The following is a 16,634-nucleotide window of genomic DNA, read 5'->3' as shown; positions in this document are numbered from 1 at the left end:
GTGGTGCATTTTTATTTGGGGGTCGCCAAAATGAAACGCATCACTGATTTGTCAATTACTAATATTGATATTGTGTTGAAATCAATAGAACAACATGGGTGGAGTCAGTTTGCACATCCTGTTCAAACTAACACTACTGAAAAAACACAGAATCTGTGAATAAAATGTATATCACCGCTTAGAGGGCACCTTGTAGAAGACAGCCAGCTACATTTTGGATTGTTGCATTTTGTTTCAAGTGGGTTGCCAACGCAGAAAGGTAAACGCAACACTATTTTGTTATTCACTTATATCGATATCACATTGAAATCAATAGAGAGAGGGCAAACATTTGGGTTGTATGCGCTGTTTAAACTAACACTATTCAAAGGACACTGAATCAGAGAATATTTTTTTACATCAGTGGTTTGAAGATAATTTGCGGAAGGCAGTGGAATCTCAGATGGAGATTCTGAGAGGCTGTTGAAATGGGGAAGGAACAAATCAGTTGCTTTGTTATTTAACTTCAATGAATCACATCACGACCTGACATAGGATATCAACACTGACTAGGGCTGGCTGTTATTTGAGAGATAGTTTGATTCTCAAATCTGTGTATTGGTGTGAGGCCAGCGACATTTATAGAGACCACCCCGATTTCTACGTGCCATTTGAGTTCGAAAATGTCCTGCAACCCCCAGCATGTATGACAAAATCAACAGTACAAAACCAAATATATTGATCTGTTTTAAGCATTTCATCTTGTGTCATCGTGCTGACTATAAACTTTTCTACTAACATCACCAATCTGAGGTAAAAAGGATGTCTAAATCCTCTCAAACCGATATGGTCAAAACATGAGCTTGTGTAATAACACATACTGTCCACATCAAGGAAAGTAGCGTAAAATAAACTGTTTAAATATGGCCAAAATAATTATATATTTTAATTTAGGATAATAGTAAATAAAGCAAACTCACAGATTTGTACAATAATCACATATATTTCCCACTAGTTTAACCATTCAAACATGTCGACTCAGTCTAACCAATTGAAGGTCAACTCCGCTTTTCTCAAATTTCAAACAGAAATGGGGTGGGTCAGTGCTAGGGCTGCGGCGGTCATGAAATTTTGTCAGCCGGTGATTATCATGGAAATAACTGTCGGTCTCACGGTAATTGACCGTTAATTAACAAACATGTTTCTCCTGGCTTCCACGCATAGCCTACAAGCCACTGATGCAAAGCTATTGGATCATCTACATTTTAAAAAGTATAATAAATCAATTTAATATAGCCTACACCATCACATTAAATCCATTATTTATTTTAGACAGGTATAAATAAACATGATCTGAAGAAAATGTTGCCTATTTCACTGGAACAAAATAGCATATTCCGAGTTGTCCTTATGCTAGGCCCTGATCTGGCTATGCCATAGGGCTGTGGGCTACACTAGTTAATTTAGCAGACAAGATTTGCTTAGCATTCTGTGGCATTATTGTATAGTATTTTATTGTATGAAGAATACAATAAACACAGCTAAATAATATAAAGGATATTTTCTCCAAAGGATTTCCGAGGAAAGTCTGTGTTAACAAAGAAACCGGCTCTCCTATATGCTTAATTTAGTGTTATTTACACTACATTAGGTGTGATACAAATGTTAGGCTATATGTTTAGATTTTTATTACATTCTAAGGCTGCATGATGCAACTTTGAAAAAAGTAATGCTTCTTGTGCAGGCTGCACACACTTCATCAGTCTCGCATTCACAATTTGACAAGTACGTGATAATATTCTCACCCATGAGACTATTCTTAATTTAATCTGGTCTTTAAATATAGTCTATGGGTGAAATTCTTTTTGATTTAGAATGGCCCACAAAAAAAACGTTATCCGTAGCCTGCACTTGAATAGTGAATGGAGGTTACGTGCAGTTACGTTTTTTAATATGCAAGCATAGGCAGCACATCCATAAGGCAAGGGAAAGCTTTTCCTAAAGTAAATTGAATTATATTTCTGAAATTATATAGCGTTATTAGCCTACTCCTGTCTATACAGAAATAAATAAAATAATTCAAAATAGGATACTAAAGCATGATTTGGCCACAGAGGATCATTAGCTCATTTCAAAAAATGTTTTTATTGTGGATGGTTTTAAATTGTATTGCCTACAGTCGGAAGGAAAAGCAGCGCTCGCAATTTGGGCAATTGTTGAGTTGCAACTGTCTGTTATTGCTGTAAAGAAAATACAATGAAAAAGACTAATCTGTCTTTAAGTTATCAAAATGTTCAACTTAATTGAGCAAACAACAGTATAGCCTCTCTTATTGGCACCAGCGGAGAGCATCTGTAATATCACCAGTGAGTGCGAACTGCGCAAATTCACTATTTATAATTGTTGGGTCAGTGCTACTAGTTTTTTTTTACAATCATTTTGTCCACCAGTTTATTTGCATCTCCCCTTCTCGTAGGCCTATTATATGAGCATTGTTGTTTTTATGTATCTGTTTGTCAGTGTCAGCAGTCGGCTACCCTGTAATTTGTCGTATTAAAAATCAAATCAAATTTTATTTTATTTGTCACATACACATGGTTAGCAGATGTTAATGCGAGTATAGCGAAATGCTAGTGATTCTGCTCATGTCTCCAGTCATATAAAGTATAGTAGAATTACATGAAATGTGTTTATAAAATACCACATTTTTTCCCATGCGAAGAAAGAAGAAACGGAATTAATCTTTTTTTTGCGAACAGTGATTGAGTTATATTTGTAGCCAAAATTATGACTATTCAATCTACTCATCACATTACGAATAGTAGGCAATCTTACATAAGTTTGCAAATGTGATGATGCATGGAATGCTTTCTTATAAAGGTGCATTTTTATGGTGAAAATGTGCCTCCCCAAACTTGAAACTCACGCGCCTTTGTATGCCATGTTGTAAAGTGGATTATTGTGCTTAATTTAAGAATTTAGCAACATTAAGAATTGAGTAATAAATATAGCAGCACAAGAAAGCTCGGATCCTCTTTTAAATAGTGGCCAGTCAAAATTCTGTTTTCACATGCGATTGCGCAATGACATCTTTCAATGTGCTCTCTAACCGTGTTCCAGGGGTCCTAGGTCTATATGTTACATTTGGAGTTATTTGGCCACTTTAGTTGTGATACAAACCTTATCAAAACATAGGCCTATGGGCTAGGTTACATGATGTGTGCGACTATGACTAGAAAAAGTTGCGCAAAAATACGTATGTGCTGTTTCTTGCCTTACTTCACATGCTGGGCATCATTCACAAGTGATAATACATCATTCACAAGTGATAATATTGTCACCCATCAGACTGTTCTTAATTTAATCTGGTCTTTACATATACAAATAATATACAGTGCATTTGAAAAGTATTCAGACCCCTTGACTTTTTTCAATTTGTTACGTTACAGCCTGATACAAAAATGGTTCAAATAGTTTTTTCCCCCCCCTCATCAATCTACACACACTACCCCATAATGACAAAGCAAAAACAGGTTTTTAGAAATTTTGGCAAATGTATTAAAAATAAAAAACAGAAATCCATTCAGCCACAAGATAATTAGTGAGGTCGGGCACTGATGTTTGGCGATTAGGCCTGGCTCGCAGTCAGCGTTCCTATTCATCCCAAAGGTGTTCGATGGGGTTGAGGTCAGGGCACTGTGCAGGCCAGTCAAGTTGTTCCACACCAATCTTGACAAACCATTTCTGTATGGACCTCACTTTGCGCACAAAGGCATTATCATACTGAAACAGGAATGGGCCTTCCCCAAACTGTTGCCACAAAGTTGGAAGCACAGAATCATTTAAAATGTCATTGTATGCTGTAGTGTTAAGATTTCCCCTCGCTGGAACTAACAGGCCTAGCCCAAACCATGAAAAAGCCCCAGACCATTATTCCTCCTCCACCAAACTTTACAGTTAGCACTATGCATTGGGGCAAGTAGCGTTCTCCTGACATCCTCCAAACCCAGATTCGTCCATCGGACTGCCAGATGGTGAAGCGTGATTCATCACAAAGAAAACACTTTCCACTGCTCCAGAGTCCAATGGCGGTGAGCTTTACCCCACTCCAGCAGACGCGCATGGTGATCTTAGGCTTGTGTGCGAATACCCGGCCATGAAAACACATTTCATGAAGCTCCCGATGAACAGTTCTTGTGCTGACATTGCTTCCAGAGGCAGTTTGGAACTCGGTAGTGAGTGTTGTAACTGAGGACAGATGATTTTTACGCACTACACGCTTCAGCACTCAGCGGTCCCGTTCTGTGAGCTTGTGTGGCCTACCACTTCGTAGCTGAGCTATTGTTGCTCCTAGACGTTTCCACTTCAAAATAACAGGGAAGCTCTAGCACGGCAGAAATTTGACGGACTGACTTGTTGGAAAGGTGGACTCCTATGACGGTGCCGCATTGAAAGTCACTGAGGCCTCCCGGGTGGCGCAGTGGTTAAGGGCGCTGTACTGCAGTGCCAGTGGTGCCATCAGAATTCCCTGGGTTTGTGCCCAGGTTCTGTCGTAACCGGCCGCGACCGGGAGGTCCGTGGGGCGACGCACAATTGGCCTAGCGTCGTCCGGGTTAGGGAGGTCCTTGTCTCATCACGCACCAGCGACTCCTGTGGCGGGCCGGGCGCAGTGTACCCTCCGACACATTGGTGCGGCTGGCTTCCGGGTTGGATGCGCGCTGTGTTAAGAAGCAGTACGGCTGGTTGGGACGCATAACTTTCAACCTTCGTCTCTCCCGAGCCAATATGGGAGTTGTAGCGATGAGACAAGATAGTAGCTACTATAACAATTGGATACCACGAAATTGGGGAGAAAAAAGGGGTGAAATTAAAAAAAATCAAAATAAATAAAGTAACTGAGCTCTTCAGTAAGGCCATTCTACTACCAATGTTTGGCTATGGAGATTGCATGGCTGTGTGCTCGATTTTAAACACCTGTCAGCAACAGGTGTGGCAGAAAAAGCCGAATCCACTCATTTTTTGGGGACACTGAGCAAATTTTTGGTCTTGTGAGTGAAAACCTGAACATTGTGAGAATTTTGTGCACAGTGAACACTGAGTCTGTACCCTTACAGTTTTAGACAGGAGCCAATAGTCAAAAAAAAAAAATATATATATATATATATATATATATATATATATTATATTTGTACTTTTAGCCATTTTTCTCCCAATTTTGTGTCTCATCGCTGCAACTCCTCTACGGACTCGGGAGAGGCGAAGATCGAGAGAGCCATGCGTCCTCCGAAACATGACCCTGCCAAGCTACACTGCTTCTGACACAGTGCTTGCTTAACCCGGAAGCCAGCCGCACCAATGTGTCGGAGGGAACACCATCCAGCTGGCGACCGAAGTCAGCTTGCAGGTGCCGGCCCGCCACAAGGAGTCATTAGAGCGCGACGGGACAAGGAAATCCCGGCCGGTGAAACCCTCCCTTAACCCGGACGATGCTGGGCCAATTGTACGCCGCCTCATGGGTCTCCCGGTCACGGCCGGCTGTGACACCGCCTGTGATCGAACCCGGGGTTGTAGTGACACCTCACTGCAATGCAGTGCCTTAAACCGCTGAACCACTCAGGAGGCCCGTATTGTTGATATTTGAACATAATGTAGGCCTACCAACAAAACCAATTTAGCAAATCCCATAACATTTTCACATGGAAATAGGTTTTAATTTCTATGATATAGCCTACAGTAGACTATACTGTATGAGGTGTTCAATGCAGGCCTACATTGCATTTAAAAAAACTTTTTTACATTATAATGGGCTTGACATTAATTAATGACTTACTTGTTCTGTAACTGGGCCAAATAGGTGAATGTAAATTGTAGCAGGAACTCCCCATTGTTGACCTATACCTATCTATACCTGGACTAATAACTCGCTAACTAGCAAAGAACAACAAATGCGCTCTGATCTGATCTGAAAAGTCACTTGTGGGTGAAAGACCGCTCATGTGGGTGAAAGACCACTCATGTGGGTGAAAGAACACTCATGTGGGTGAAAGAACACTCTTGGGCTCCCTCTGCCAATAGAATTCTACTCCACTGCGCTATGGCCCTGCCTACAACAAAATCACAGACTCAATCTCATTTGTTTTGGTTTGTTGCATTGGCTGATATGTTGATTCGATCACAGAAAAAACATTGATCTAAATAGGGCAAACAAACAGCAGTCCTGGAACATCCACATATATATAGTCTAGCTAGTTTGTTAGCTAAGCTAGTCACGGTAGCTAGCCAGTAACTCTTCCAGTATGTGTAGACATCATTTCAAAGGATTTGTTTTTCAAAGGTTCTGCCCCTGAACAGACAGTTAACCCACTATTCCAAGGCCGTTATTGAAAATAAGAATTTGTTCTTAACTGACTTGCCTGGTCAAATAAATAAAAAAATCTATGCAGTGAGTGCAGCTCTGATTATTAGACTAGATCTTTATGATCTGCCAAGGATCAAAACATAGTAACAAGCTCTTTCTAATTACAGATGGAATAGGAAGAGTTATAGATGAAAACCTGAAAGACACAGACCATCAGTGGAAGGGCTAAGCGTATGTTAAGCTGCCATAACTAATAATGTATGAGTCACTGTTTTACAGGTTTAATGCAATAAGCCCTAGATTAGTCCTAGATTATAAGGATTCAGAGAGCCTACGTGAGTCCAATCTATTCCAATGTAGAACAAGGCATTCTTTACAACGCCTGCCTCTCACTCGCTGTGTTACTACAACCTGTCATTCCACTAATCAACGCTAGACCAAAGACCTCTCTCTTTCTCGCAGGCCCTAAGTCATTTGCAACCGTGTGAAGAATTTAAACGAAAGCTCTAACACTGTTCATGTCCATGTTAACCAGCTATTAGCCAAGTATTCAAAAGTTATTAGTTATATACCAGTTATAAAGATAGCCCTCTCTCAAACCTTACAAACACCTTCCACCCCCAACCGCACACAACTGAAAGCATTTACTGTAGCTACGCAGGTGTTGAAACTTTTCTCATGGTCAGTAACCATTCCAAAACCAGTTGTTAACTTCTCTATTTGCAAAACCATTGAGTTTTAACTGTTGAATTGTTCGGTTGAAGCTGAAATATCTGTTGCTGTGTAACAACGTATCCATCAAAGATGATAATCACCGTCTTCAGAAGCCTATCTAGCCGAGCTAGACTGGACTGGAGAGTCTGACCATACCCAGGCATGGTCTTAACGGCCTTGCAGCTCTCCTATCAGAACAGATCATTCCAGTTCCAAGCACCCCGTGGTGAAGCAACAGGCGGTTAATTAGTCTGCCTTACCTCTGAGCCAGCGCAACAGGAAGTGGTCATGCTGAGCAGGAAGTAGTGGAAGAACATCCTGAATCCTCTCTCGAAACTGCCCAAGGATAAAAACCGGATGGCAGAGAGAGAGAGAGAGAGAGAGAGAGAGAGAGAGAGAGAGAGAGAGAGAGAGAGAGAGAGAGAGAGAGAGAGAGAGAGAGAGAGAGAGAGAGAGAGAGAGAGAGAGAGAGAGAGAGAGGAGAGAGGAGAGAGAGAGAGAGAGAGAGAGAGACAAAAGGGGTATAGGTGTATTAGTGAGGATGCACATATGGGTTTAGTGGTACAAATGGAAGCAAGCATGTGAAATGAATTGTTATAAGCAACATGAAAGCTTCAGACTTCTGTGTGGAAGTTAATCTCTAAAAACAAAGCACATTGGTCACAGTAAGTTCAATACGTTTTTCCACTCACATCTCAAATAGTCATATATTTTAGGAAATGAAACTAAAATCATACACTAGAACCAAACCTTTCAAGGGAGATACATATACTAAATTGCAATTACATAAATAATTAATTATTAATAACATGATAATTGAAATAATAGGCCTAGGGTAGATTTTTTACCCAGTTAGGTGGTTACATTATTTTCATCACCTATCAATTTTACTGGCCCGTATTACAGAGAAACCTCAGAAGGAAAAGCTTGATAAAATTCATAAATAGGTTACAGCGTATTGTAGCCATGACATGTTTCTGCATATAATCATATCTTGTAACGTTAATTGCAGACAACACTGTCTGTATGCGTGTGGTGGAAAAAGATAGGAAGGTTCAAAGTTCCAAAAGCATCAATGACTGTCGGATCGTCAGGTCAAACATGAATAAATGCGACAGAGATACAGACAGACATGTACAGTACAGCAATTCACCTCCTCCAATGCCTCAGCCTGCTTCGGACTTAGGTCGCCAACCCTGCCACTCATCACGTCTGTTAAAGCAAAACAAGATACAATGGCAGTTTTTATTCCGTTAATTGCAGTTGAAGACCCGAAGAGGATGCCACGCACTTTTCTGCCCTCGTCGCTGGACTGATCCCACTGTGTGAAGCTGTTCTACGAGGGCAATGTTATCCTCTTCATCCCTGTCAGTCAAGTCGTAAAAAGCAATGACCGTATCAAAGACAGTACACTATGGAGATGTGCTAAAACTGCTTCTTCAGTATAAATCCCAGAGCACACTTGTAGGCGACGTTGGCTCACTAAACTCATGCGTAGAAACAACAGTCGTCTCGTGCCGAACTACGCATGTGCAGGCCGTCAAATCAACGGCACTCCGTCGATATAACGTTGTTTTTGACGAAAATTAAAACGTTTCAGTTTCTCACTTTCACGAGCTTGGAGTACTAAACATGCCCAACTACTTAAGACATCGGATCTAATCTAGGTTGTATCTTTAGATTTTGAGAAAATCAACAGCTAAGGAAGAATATTTAATTTATATCATTGACTTCTCAAACCCCAAACCCCAGACTGGTCTGTTTCTCAACCGTTCCCGGAAGTCTTGCGAAGTTGCGTCTCTGGGTTTAGAAACCCTAAAAAGCGTAAACACGAGAGGACACGCCCATTTAAAGGGCCAGTATCCCAACTTGATCCAGCACATTTCGCAGTGGGTTCATTCAAAAATAACAATAAAACATACCAACACAAGTTGTTTTTATGCAACACAATAAAACTCGGGTTTGCATCAAAAAAATAAACATTACATTACTACACACCATGCAGTATCAGTCCACACGTTGCATTTGGGCCTGGAAACAAGCACAATACACCATTTTTGTATTATTGTTATATATTCACTAAAACAAGCATTTTCTCAATTTCCCAGTAGATGGCAGATCTGCAAGCAAACGTCAACTCACATCTCAGCTTCCTGTTCTACAGGAAGTAGTGTTCTTGCTTACATTTTTGGGGTCCAAGCCAAAAAGTACAGTAACTTAGTTGGTTCTGTAAAATAATGGTTGACAGTTGATAAGATTATTTATTTTATAATATTTTTAATTTTACGCATTTCTTCGGCCATGTCTGCAAGCTGCTGCTATTTTACCGTGGTGTTTCTGGTCTCGGCTCCTTCGTTCGTGTCGTGTCTGCTAGTTACGGGCGCTCAGGTCGCCTTGGTCGAGGTTCTGCTGAGAGAACGTCCAGATGTCAGCACCGTTCTACAAGGCGAAGTGCTCGAAGCGAACTGGGAAAGCAGCAGCGTACCCGAAAAACACAATCAACAACAAGAGCATGATCTCGAAGGGGACCTCATATTAGTGAGTGATGTTACAGCTAGCTAGGCTCTGCTATGTAAAACCACTGGATTTGTGTGTGCAACATGATATGGATATAAACATTAGTTACTGAGAAAATAACATATACAGTGCATATATATAGTACTCTATATTGTCTAGCAATAGCTTAAAATGTGTTATTTTCACCATTGCATGTTGAATCATCAAGCATGCAATGTCTGCATAGGATACGTCTATGATATTACCCAGTAACAATCATAGAACGACCCCAGTGTTTCCAATTGCCATTGTTCAGGTGCAGGATGAGGAGCCGCAGGTGAGCCAGGATAAAGGTGGGGGTGTCCAAGCCAAAGACCAGGAGCCCTGGATAGGTGTGGTGCCTGTCAAAGTGGAGGAGAGCAAAGCTTCCACTGCTGGGAACAGCCAGGAATCCTTTGCTGCTGCCGTTGTCAATAAAGTGAGTTCAGGGAGGAAACAAGACAAAAAAAAGACCATGATTTTGGGGATTTTCGCAAAATGTAATCCATAGAATGATTCTTTGAAGGAAGGATTGTTGACATATATTTGACATTTGTATCTAAAAGCATAATTGAAAAATAATTTATCAAAGTTTCTGGCATTACCTAGGCTTCCTTTAAGACTCCATGATCTGTAGGTGCTACAAAGCAACATTTTATTTCATATTAAGCTTTACTCTTGTTCTGTAATATGAGTAGTATTTTGATTTCAATAACATTTTTGTACGTTCATTTATTAATAAAATGTAAACATGAATATTGAAAATATAACATTTTGAGTTGGTAACTTAAAAAATATATACATTGTTGAACATAATATGCTCAGTGTTTCCCAACCAGTGGTACTATGACCCCTGGGTGTACTTGGTCTATCTCTAGGGGGTACTTGAGAAGACTTATGAGACCATAGGCCTACTGGTAAATTGCTTAAAAATCATTCTTTAACCTGTCTCCTCCCCTTCATCTACACTGATTGAAGTAGATTTAGCGAGTGTCATCAATAAGGGATCATACAGTAGCTTTCACCTGGTCAGTCTGTCATGGAAAGAGCAGGTGTTCTTAATGTTTTGTATACTTGGTGTACATCAACATTCCTTCCTCCAAAGGATGATTTTATGGATTCAATTTAGTGATAATCCCCCAAATATTTTTTTGGCTTGGTTTTGTGAGGAATCACTCATATGGGCATGGGAAGAACAGTCAGTCTACTGTTTTGTTGAATAATTTGTATATTTGGTGAAATAAGTATTGTGACACACAACAAACTATACCGTGATCAGTGAGAGATGAATAACTGTCTGAATGTTATATCTGTTCTTCAGCACCACAGAGTTTCACCTATGGTTGCAAAGGGAGGGTATATTAAAGGAAATTTACCAGGGAACCAGATTTTTTGAAATCCAGGATTTTATCATTGTAATCTATCACATGACATTTAATGGGCCTTTTGGGTACTTTGTACAGGTGTCTGTAATTATCTCTGGCCCTCTGTGTGGCCTTATCACATGTTAATATGAAATTATTAAACAAAGATGATTTTCAAATTAAAAAAATAGAATGGCAATACTGTAAAATGTTAACCTAAATATAAATCTTTAACTTAGTGAATAGTGTTTAGTAGGAGGGTTTCCGCATGAATTTATATATTTTTTACACACTTTTAACACATGCAAATATATCAGTGTGGGTCAAGTAAGTCTGAAGTAAGTATAACCACTATCTCTCTTTGTTAGATGAAACGAGCCTTGGTCCTGGGGGCTTCTGCACTCATCATCCTAGCCCTCAATCAGAACACTATCAGAGAGGTAAAAGTCATTTTCTTACACACTGGCTGTGTTAGTGCTGGGCTGGAGCAAAAGCCTGCACACCCTGTAGCTCTCCTGGACCAGGGTTGGTAACCACCACTATAGAGCATAACACCAATGTTGCTCTATAATTGTCAGCTGTTAGAGTAACCACTCCTCTACTACTGCTTTACAGTATAACTCCCATAGAGATAGAACAATGATATATGGTCTATGATAACTACTATTCTCTCCTGTATTCTCTTTCTAGATGGATCTGTCCCAAGTCCTCTCTAAGCCAGTCATTGTGATCCAGACATCAGAAAATGTTACCAAGCTTATCGGAGCACTCCTCAGGTACCACAGTGATGGAAAACTAAACAATACTAGTCTACACAAGGATCCCTCTCTGTGTATATATTTCACTAGTCAAGTCAGTTAAGAACAAATTCTTATTTACAATGACGGCCTACACCGGGCCAAACCCGGACGACGATGGGCCAATTGTGCGCCGCCCTATGGGACTCCCAATCACGGCCAGTTGTTATTCAGCCTGGAATCGAACCAGGATGTCTGTAGTGACGCCTCTAGCACTGAGATGCGGTGCCTTAGACCGCTGCGCTACTCGGGAGTATAGCTTTGATTGTATGAATATACTATAGCATATTGACTAATATAGAGACACTGAGTGAGTTAATAACTCTATGGTTTATTTCATAGGGGCCTTCATGCTACTGTGAAAATCACATACAAGACTATTCTACAGGACAACTTGGTAAGATCATATTTTGTGCCATAAACTTTATCACCTGAGAGAACAGCAAAATAGTCCGTGGACATTTCCAGTTTTCTATGCATTGTATCACTCTACTGTCCAGCTCATGTTATTACTTTGGATGTGTGTAAAACCTCCTCTCCGGTGGTATTGTAGGGGGCCACCCTGACGTTGTGGTCCACGTGCGGTCTCTCCAGAGGCGGTCTGTATGGAGAGTGGCAGGGGGTCATCTGCACCGGAGAGACCAACTCGCAGGTCCAGGTGTGAACACCATGGCATACATTCAGATGAATAGGGACAACAAAATAAATAATAAATGACATTGCAACCAAAGATAATCTGAATTTTACGCTACAACTCCTCACAGGCTAGATCTAACAAATCACTGATCCGTGCAACTCATTGCTTTTTCCTATATCTCTGTTGTGTGACAAACGTAAACAAATGATTTAGAGGTAGGTTAACATTCGTGCTCGGTCCTGTTATGTGTTGTCCTCCAGAAGTACCTGCATCAGCTGTGGAACACGGTCCTACTGGTGGCTCTGATCCTCTGTACAGGGGTCATAGTTCAGGCTCGATGGCAGTACCAGGACAACCAACTCAATGACGACCTGGAGGTAGAGTTGAACCATTTTCCTCTTTTAATCATTCAGCAATTAGCAGACACACTAATCTAGAACAAATTTAAGTAAATAGACACTGAACGACAGTATTTCAATGAGATGCTTTAAAATTAATAATGTAGAAACATCCACCATAATATTCATGACTTAATCATTCCTACAGTTACCAAAACAGGACATCCTGAAGAGACTGTCTTCCCTGAAGACCAGGATGTACCGGCAGCCCAAACCGTGGTGTGACCCAGCGCAGCTAGAGACAGACAACTGTGCTGTCTGTCTGGAACAGTTCAACAACAACCAGGTCAGACTGACTGACTCCTGAATGTTATACTACAAAGCAGGATCAAAGAGTTAACCAGCTAACTTGTCTAAATATTCTTAAATAGCATTGTTGTTTTTTACTGCTAAGCTTGACTTGGGCATGGTCAAATTGACTCGACAACAAAAATCTCATATATAAGATTATCTTAACACTAGAACAGATGGGCCTCGAGGGACCCCACCTTTCAAGTTAATGAGCAGTCATTTTTACTGCAACATTCTAACAGTGTAATTAATACATTTCATATATACTATCGCAAAAATAATAATTTGGTTGTGTTTATGAAGGTCTTAGGTAACATTAGATTACCATTTTATTAAAATGTAAAATAATAAAGTTGCATTTTCATTATTTTGTTACTGTAGGCTATATGTAAAAACAAAAAAACACAAATTCAAGTGTAAAATCTATTTTATTCGTGGAGTGCCTTAGTTACAACTATGAAACGGAAAGCTTGTGTTGGAATGCGGTAACAGCTTATTTTTATTACGTCAAAATAAAATAAATACCCCAACGTCCAAGACTCACGGTCAGCAAGACGCACAGTCAGTATCCTAAACATCATTATAAGAGCAGTGTTCTTGATAAATAGCGAAAGTCGGCACAAAAGCAATAATTGCATTATAATTAATGTGTCGATATGACAGCAGTCAAAAATAGTCAATTGTCAGCTGGTGAGTGTGTTGCCTATGCTGTTTTTTTGCTTGAGATGTAGGGCCTGCTTCTTTGTGATGACATTATGTGCTGATAATCGCCCCATAGCATTGTCACCTGCTTGTTCTATCCAAGCGGTGCTGTCCCTTCCTCTCTCCTGTCTCACCATTTTAATTTGTTGGTGGTGCGGGCACCTGCTCAGTGCGCACCGGTCTGGCTTTTTTTGCACTTAGGCCTTGGAGGTTTAGGCTGAGGCTCAGAATCAGGAAGAATAATCATCAGAGATGTCATTTCTGTGTCGATTTCATTCAGATTGTAGTGACACTGTAGTAACGCTAACGCAGCATGTGCATCTATTCATCTTGGTCTTCTTGCCATTGTAAAATGTGCACGCCCTCACTGTGTACTCCAAATAGGCCAGAGTAGACTGATAAGACTGTTTGGATTCGATGGACTGATATGTATCATTTTTACATTTTTGTTTGTGATATTAAGATTCTAACAGCGACAGTGTGTTTTAAAGACTTATTTAGGAAAAGTCAAAGATGAAGGGGGGCATATTTTTTTTAAATATTAGCAGTCCAAATTACTGCTTTAGTGATTCCAGCATTAATGAACCAGAAAATCAAGTTATTTCAGGCTCTTTTTTTTTTGTTAGCTGCCGTTAATGCGTTGATCCTGCTTTGTAGTATCCTCCTCTGGAACTACTCAGAAACACACACAAACATGTAATATGTTACATAGAAAGTAAGATGTATAACACATAGAAATTCTGTAAATTCTACTTTTAGACACAAGAGTGTTAGTAGTATGCTAACTCACCTGGTGGTGTGTGACTGTGTGTTGCAGTGTCTTCGCGTGCTGCCCTGCCTCCATGAGTTCCACAGGGACTGTGTGGATCAGTGGTTGCTCCTGCAGCACACCTGTCCTCTGTGTAAACGCAGCATACTCAGTAAGTTATAGACCTGCCCCCTGTGTAAACACAGCATACTTAGTTAGATCTCTACTTGCCTGTACACTTAAGTGCAACTTTATTTGCCATATGGAATCAACACATTTGAAATCTAATGTAGCGTTGGTGATTGTATTTGGTACCCGGGTTAATCAGCTATCCCCTTTGACTGTCATCTTTCCCTTCCATCCACAGGTAACCTCTGTAGAGACAGCTAATGGTAGCCTTGGCCCAACTCCTCACCCCACTGACCAGGGCCCAGTTTTTAAAAACTTTTAATCTGTATCAGAATTTCGATTCTGTAATCCCCATTTTTGCTATCCAGGTTCAGATCAATCTGGCTGTTTTTGAGCCAGTTTTCAGAAAAAAATCAGGATCATTCTGATCCAGATAACACAATATCAAGATCACAGAATTTGGATTTTCAGTGTTTTGAACAGGCCTAAATCTTGCCATCTACTGGACAAATTGTGGTACCACTTCTACACTGTCATAGGGTAACAGAGATGAGTGAACTACATGAATGGGGGGATCAAGATAATCCCCGTTTTTGGCATCAAAACTATCCTAATCAGTATCTTTTAGAGTTTTGGCATGATTTAAAAAATGACATGATTAAAGGTCAGATTGGATTACCAAATCCTTATCCGGGGGATCATAATCACATTTTTCAGTTACACTTTTGTAATAATTTTGAATCCTGTCCGATTCCGGAATCCGATCAGATAACTTCTGAAAAGCTGGGCCCAGAACATTGGGATCTTGAAGTCTTGTAGTCTGTCGTGACTTGTTTTCAGTAGCAGTTCCAGACCTCACCTCTTCCTCCTGCACTGGATTGTGGTCAGGGGAGCTTCTCCCAGCAGCTGGCCTTCTTATTGGACAATGTTGACTTCTGACCTTTTGTGGACAGCCAATCCTGAAGCAGCTTCACTTATGTGGTACTGTAAAACAAATGTTACCGTACCGGTGTTGAAACAAACAGTACTTTCGTCCTGGGATAACATACTGTACAATGACGTTACTCTATTCTCTCCCACCCACCTCTCTCTCTCGTTGTATGTGTGATAGAGTACTGGTGCCTCATGTTGAAAGTGTCTATACATGTGGAGAATTCTAGAAGGGCATTCTAATGTTCTGTGAATCTGGTGGAATTCCATGTATGTTCTTTACAGAGAAATGAATTAAGTCCAAGCATTTTAATGTACAAAAATAAGATATAGCTAGGTATATTTGCATGGATGTTAAATGCAATATGGTACAAAGCATGGATAACAGTGTGTTGCTAACTGGCATCAAAACGCATCTGGTCATGTGGGGCCCATATTCCACCATATCACAGGGTCAGTATAATCTCAAAAGTTAATTTAAATTTGTGTAGATGGACTAATTTCATCCAGACGATTGTGTACTCTGAGTCCAATTTCAAAGTTTGTTAATTCTGAATTAATATGAATAAGGGCAGGGATTAATTATGTAGGGGTAACAATTAAATTGTTACCCCTACATTTGTTAAACTCTGTAGAGAGACGGCTCTGTGAGGTAAATACCAGAACCAGAGTAGCTGTACAGAGACAGCATGTTACAAACACAGCCGCACTTAGTGTACTACTTGACATTACTTATGTTATATTAATCCTTTGTAGTCCTTCAATTATTTTATTATAAACCAGTGACCTTGTAGAACTGAAACAGACTTGACCTTGGCTAACCAATGTGTATAGTATGGAAAGGTCAAATGGAGTCACTTGTATCAACCACTTTCACTCAACCACATCCCACAGGCTGTCATTGTAAATAAGAATTTTTCTTAACTGACTTGCCTAATTAAATAAAAGGTTAAATAAATTATATTTTTAAAAATCTAGCAACACCTAGAGTATTCACATCAGCTAATCACTAGAGAAATATAGCTGCAGTTTCCATCTTTCACCATCCTATG

General features: G+C 40.1%; 2 protein-coding genes across 5 annotated transcripts in view; one reads left to right on the top strand and one right to left on the bottom strand.

Annotated features, from left to right (window-relative positions):
- The window catches only part of sec14l8 (SEC14-like lipid binding 8), a 43,820-nt gene extending 34,970 nt beyond the window's left edge, over positions 1 to 8,850 (bottom strand). The window contains exons 1-3 of one of the 3 annotated variants that reach the window (XM_035786332.2): positions 8,343 to 8,850; positions 8,205 to 8,263; positions 7,312 to 7,387 (exon numbers count right to left, since the gene is read on the bottom strand). In XM_035786332.2, the coding sequence (XP_035642225.2) occupies positions 7,312 to 7,368 (57 nt within the window). In that variant the 5' untranslated portion in view covers positions 7,369 to 7,387; positions 8,205 to 8,263; positions 8,343 to 8,850. Of the gene's footprint in view, positions 1 to 7,311; positions 7,388 to 8,204 lie in introns of all 3 variants that reach the window. The other 2 variants (XM_035786331.2, XM_035786330.2) reach the window with 2 other exon arrangements.
- Positions 8,851 to 9,160: 310 nt separating this feature from the next.
- rnf215 (ring finger protein 215) lies at positions 9,161 to 15,728 on the top strand. Of its 2 annotated transcripts, XM_035786333.2 has the most exons (10): positions 9,162 to 9,589; positions 9,864 to 10,025; positions 11,319 to 11,390; positions 11,641 to 11,726; positions 12,090 to 12,144; positions 12,301 to 12,405; positions 12,645 to 12,761; positions 12,931 to 13,068; positions 14,593 to 14,695; positions 14,891 to 15,728. In XM_035786333.2, the coding sequence occupies exons 1-10, from the start codon at positions 9,353 to 9,355 to the stop codon at positions 14,911 to 14,913; spliced, it is 1,098 nt and encodes a 365-aa protein (XP_035642226.1). In that variant the 5' UTR covers positions 9,162 to 9,352; the 3' UTR covers positions 14,914 to 15,728. The 2 variants fall into 2 exon arrangements, with proteins under 2 accessions (XP_035642228.1, XP_035642226.1); XM_035786335.2 differs by lacking the exon at positions 11,319 to 11,390 and having other exon boundaries at positions 9,161 to 9,589.
- The last annotated feature ends 906 nt before the right edge of the window (positions 15,729 to 16,634 follow it).

The sequence above is a fragment of the Oncorhynchus keta genome, chromosome 14 (assembly GCF_023373465.1).
Source record: "Oncorhynchus keta strain PuntledgeMale-10-30-2019 chromosome 14, Oket_V2, whole genome shotgun sequence".
Taxonomy (NCBI): domain Eukaryota; kingdom Metazoa; phylum Chordata; class Actinopteri; order Salmoniformes; family Salmonidae; genus Oncorhynchus; species Oncorhynchus keta.
This window is presented reverse-complemented; position numbering and strand designations above follow the sequence as displayed.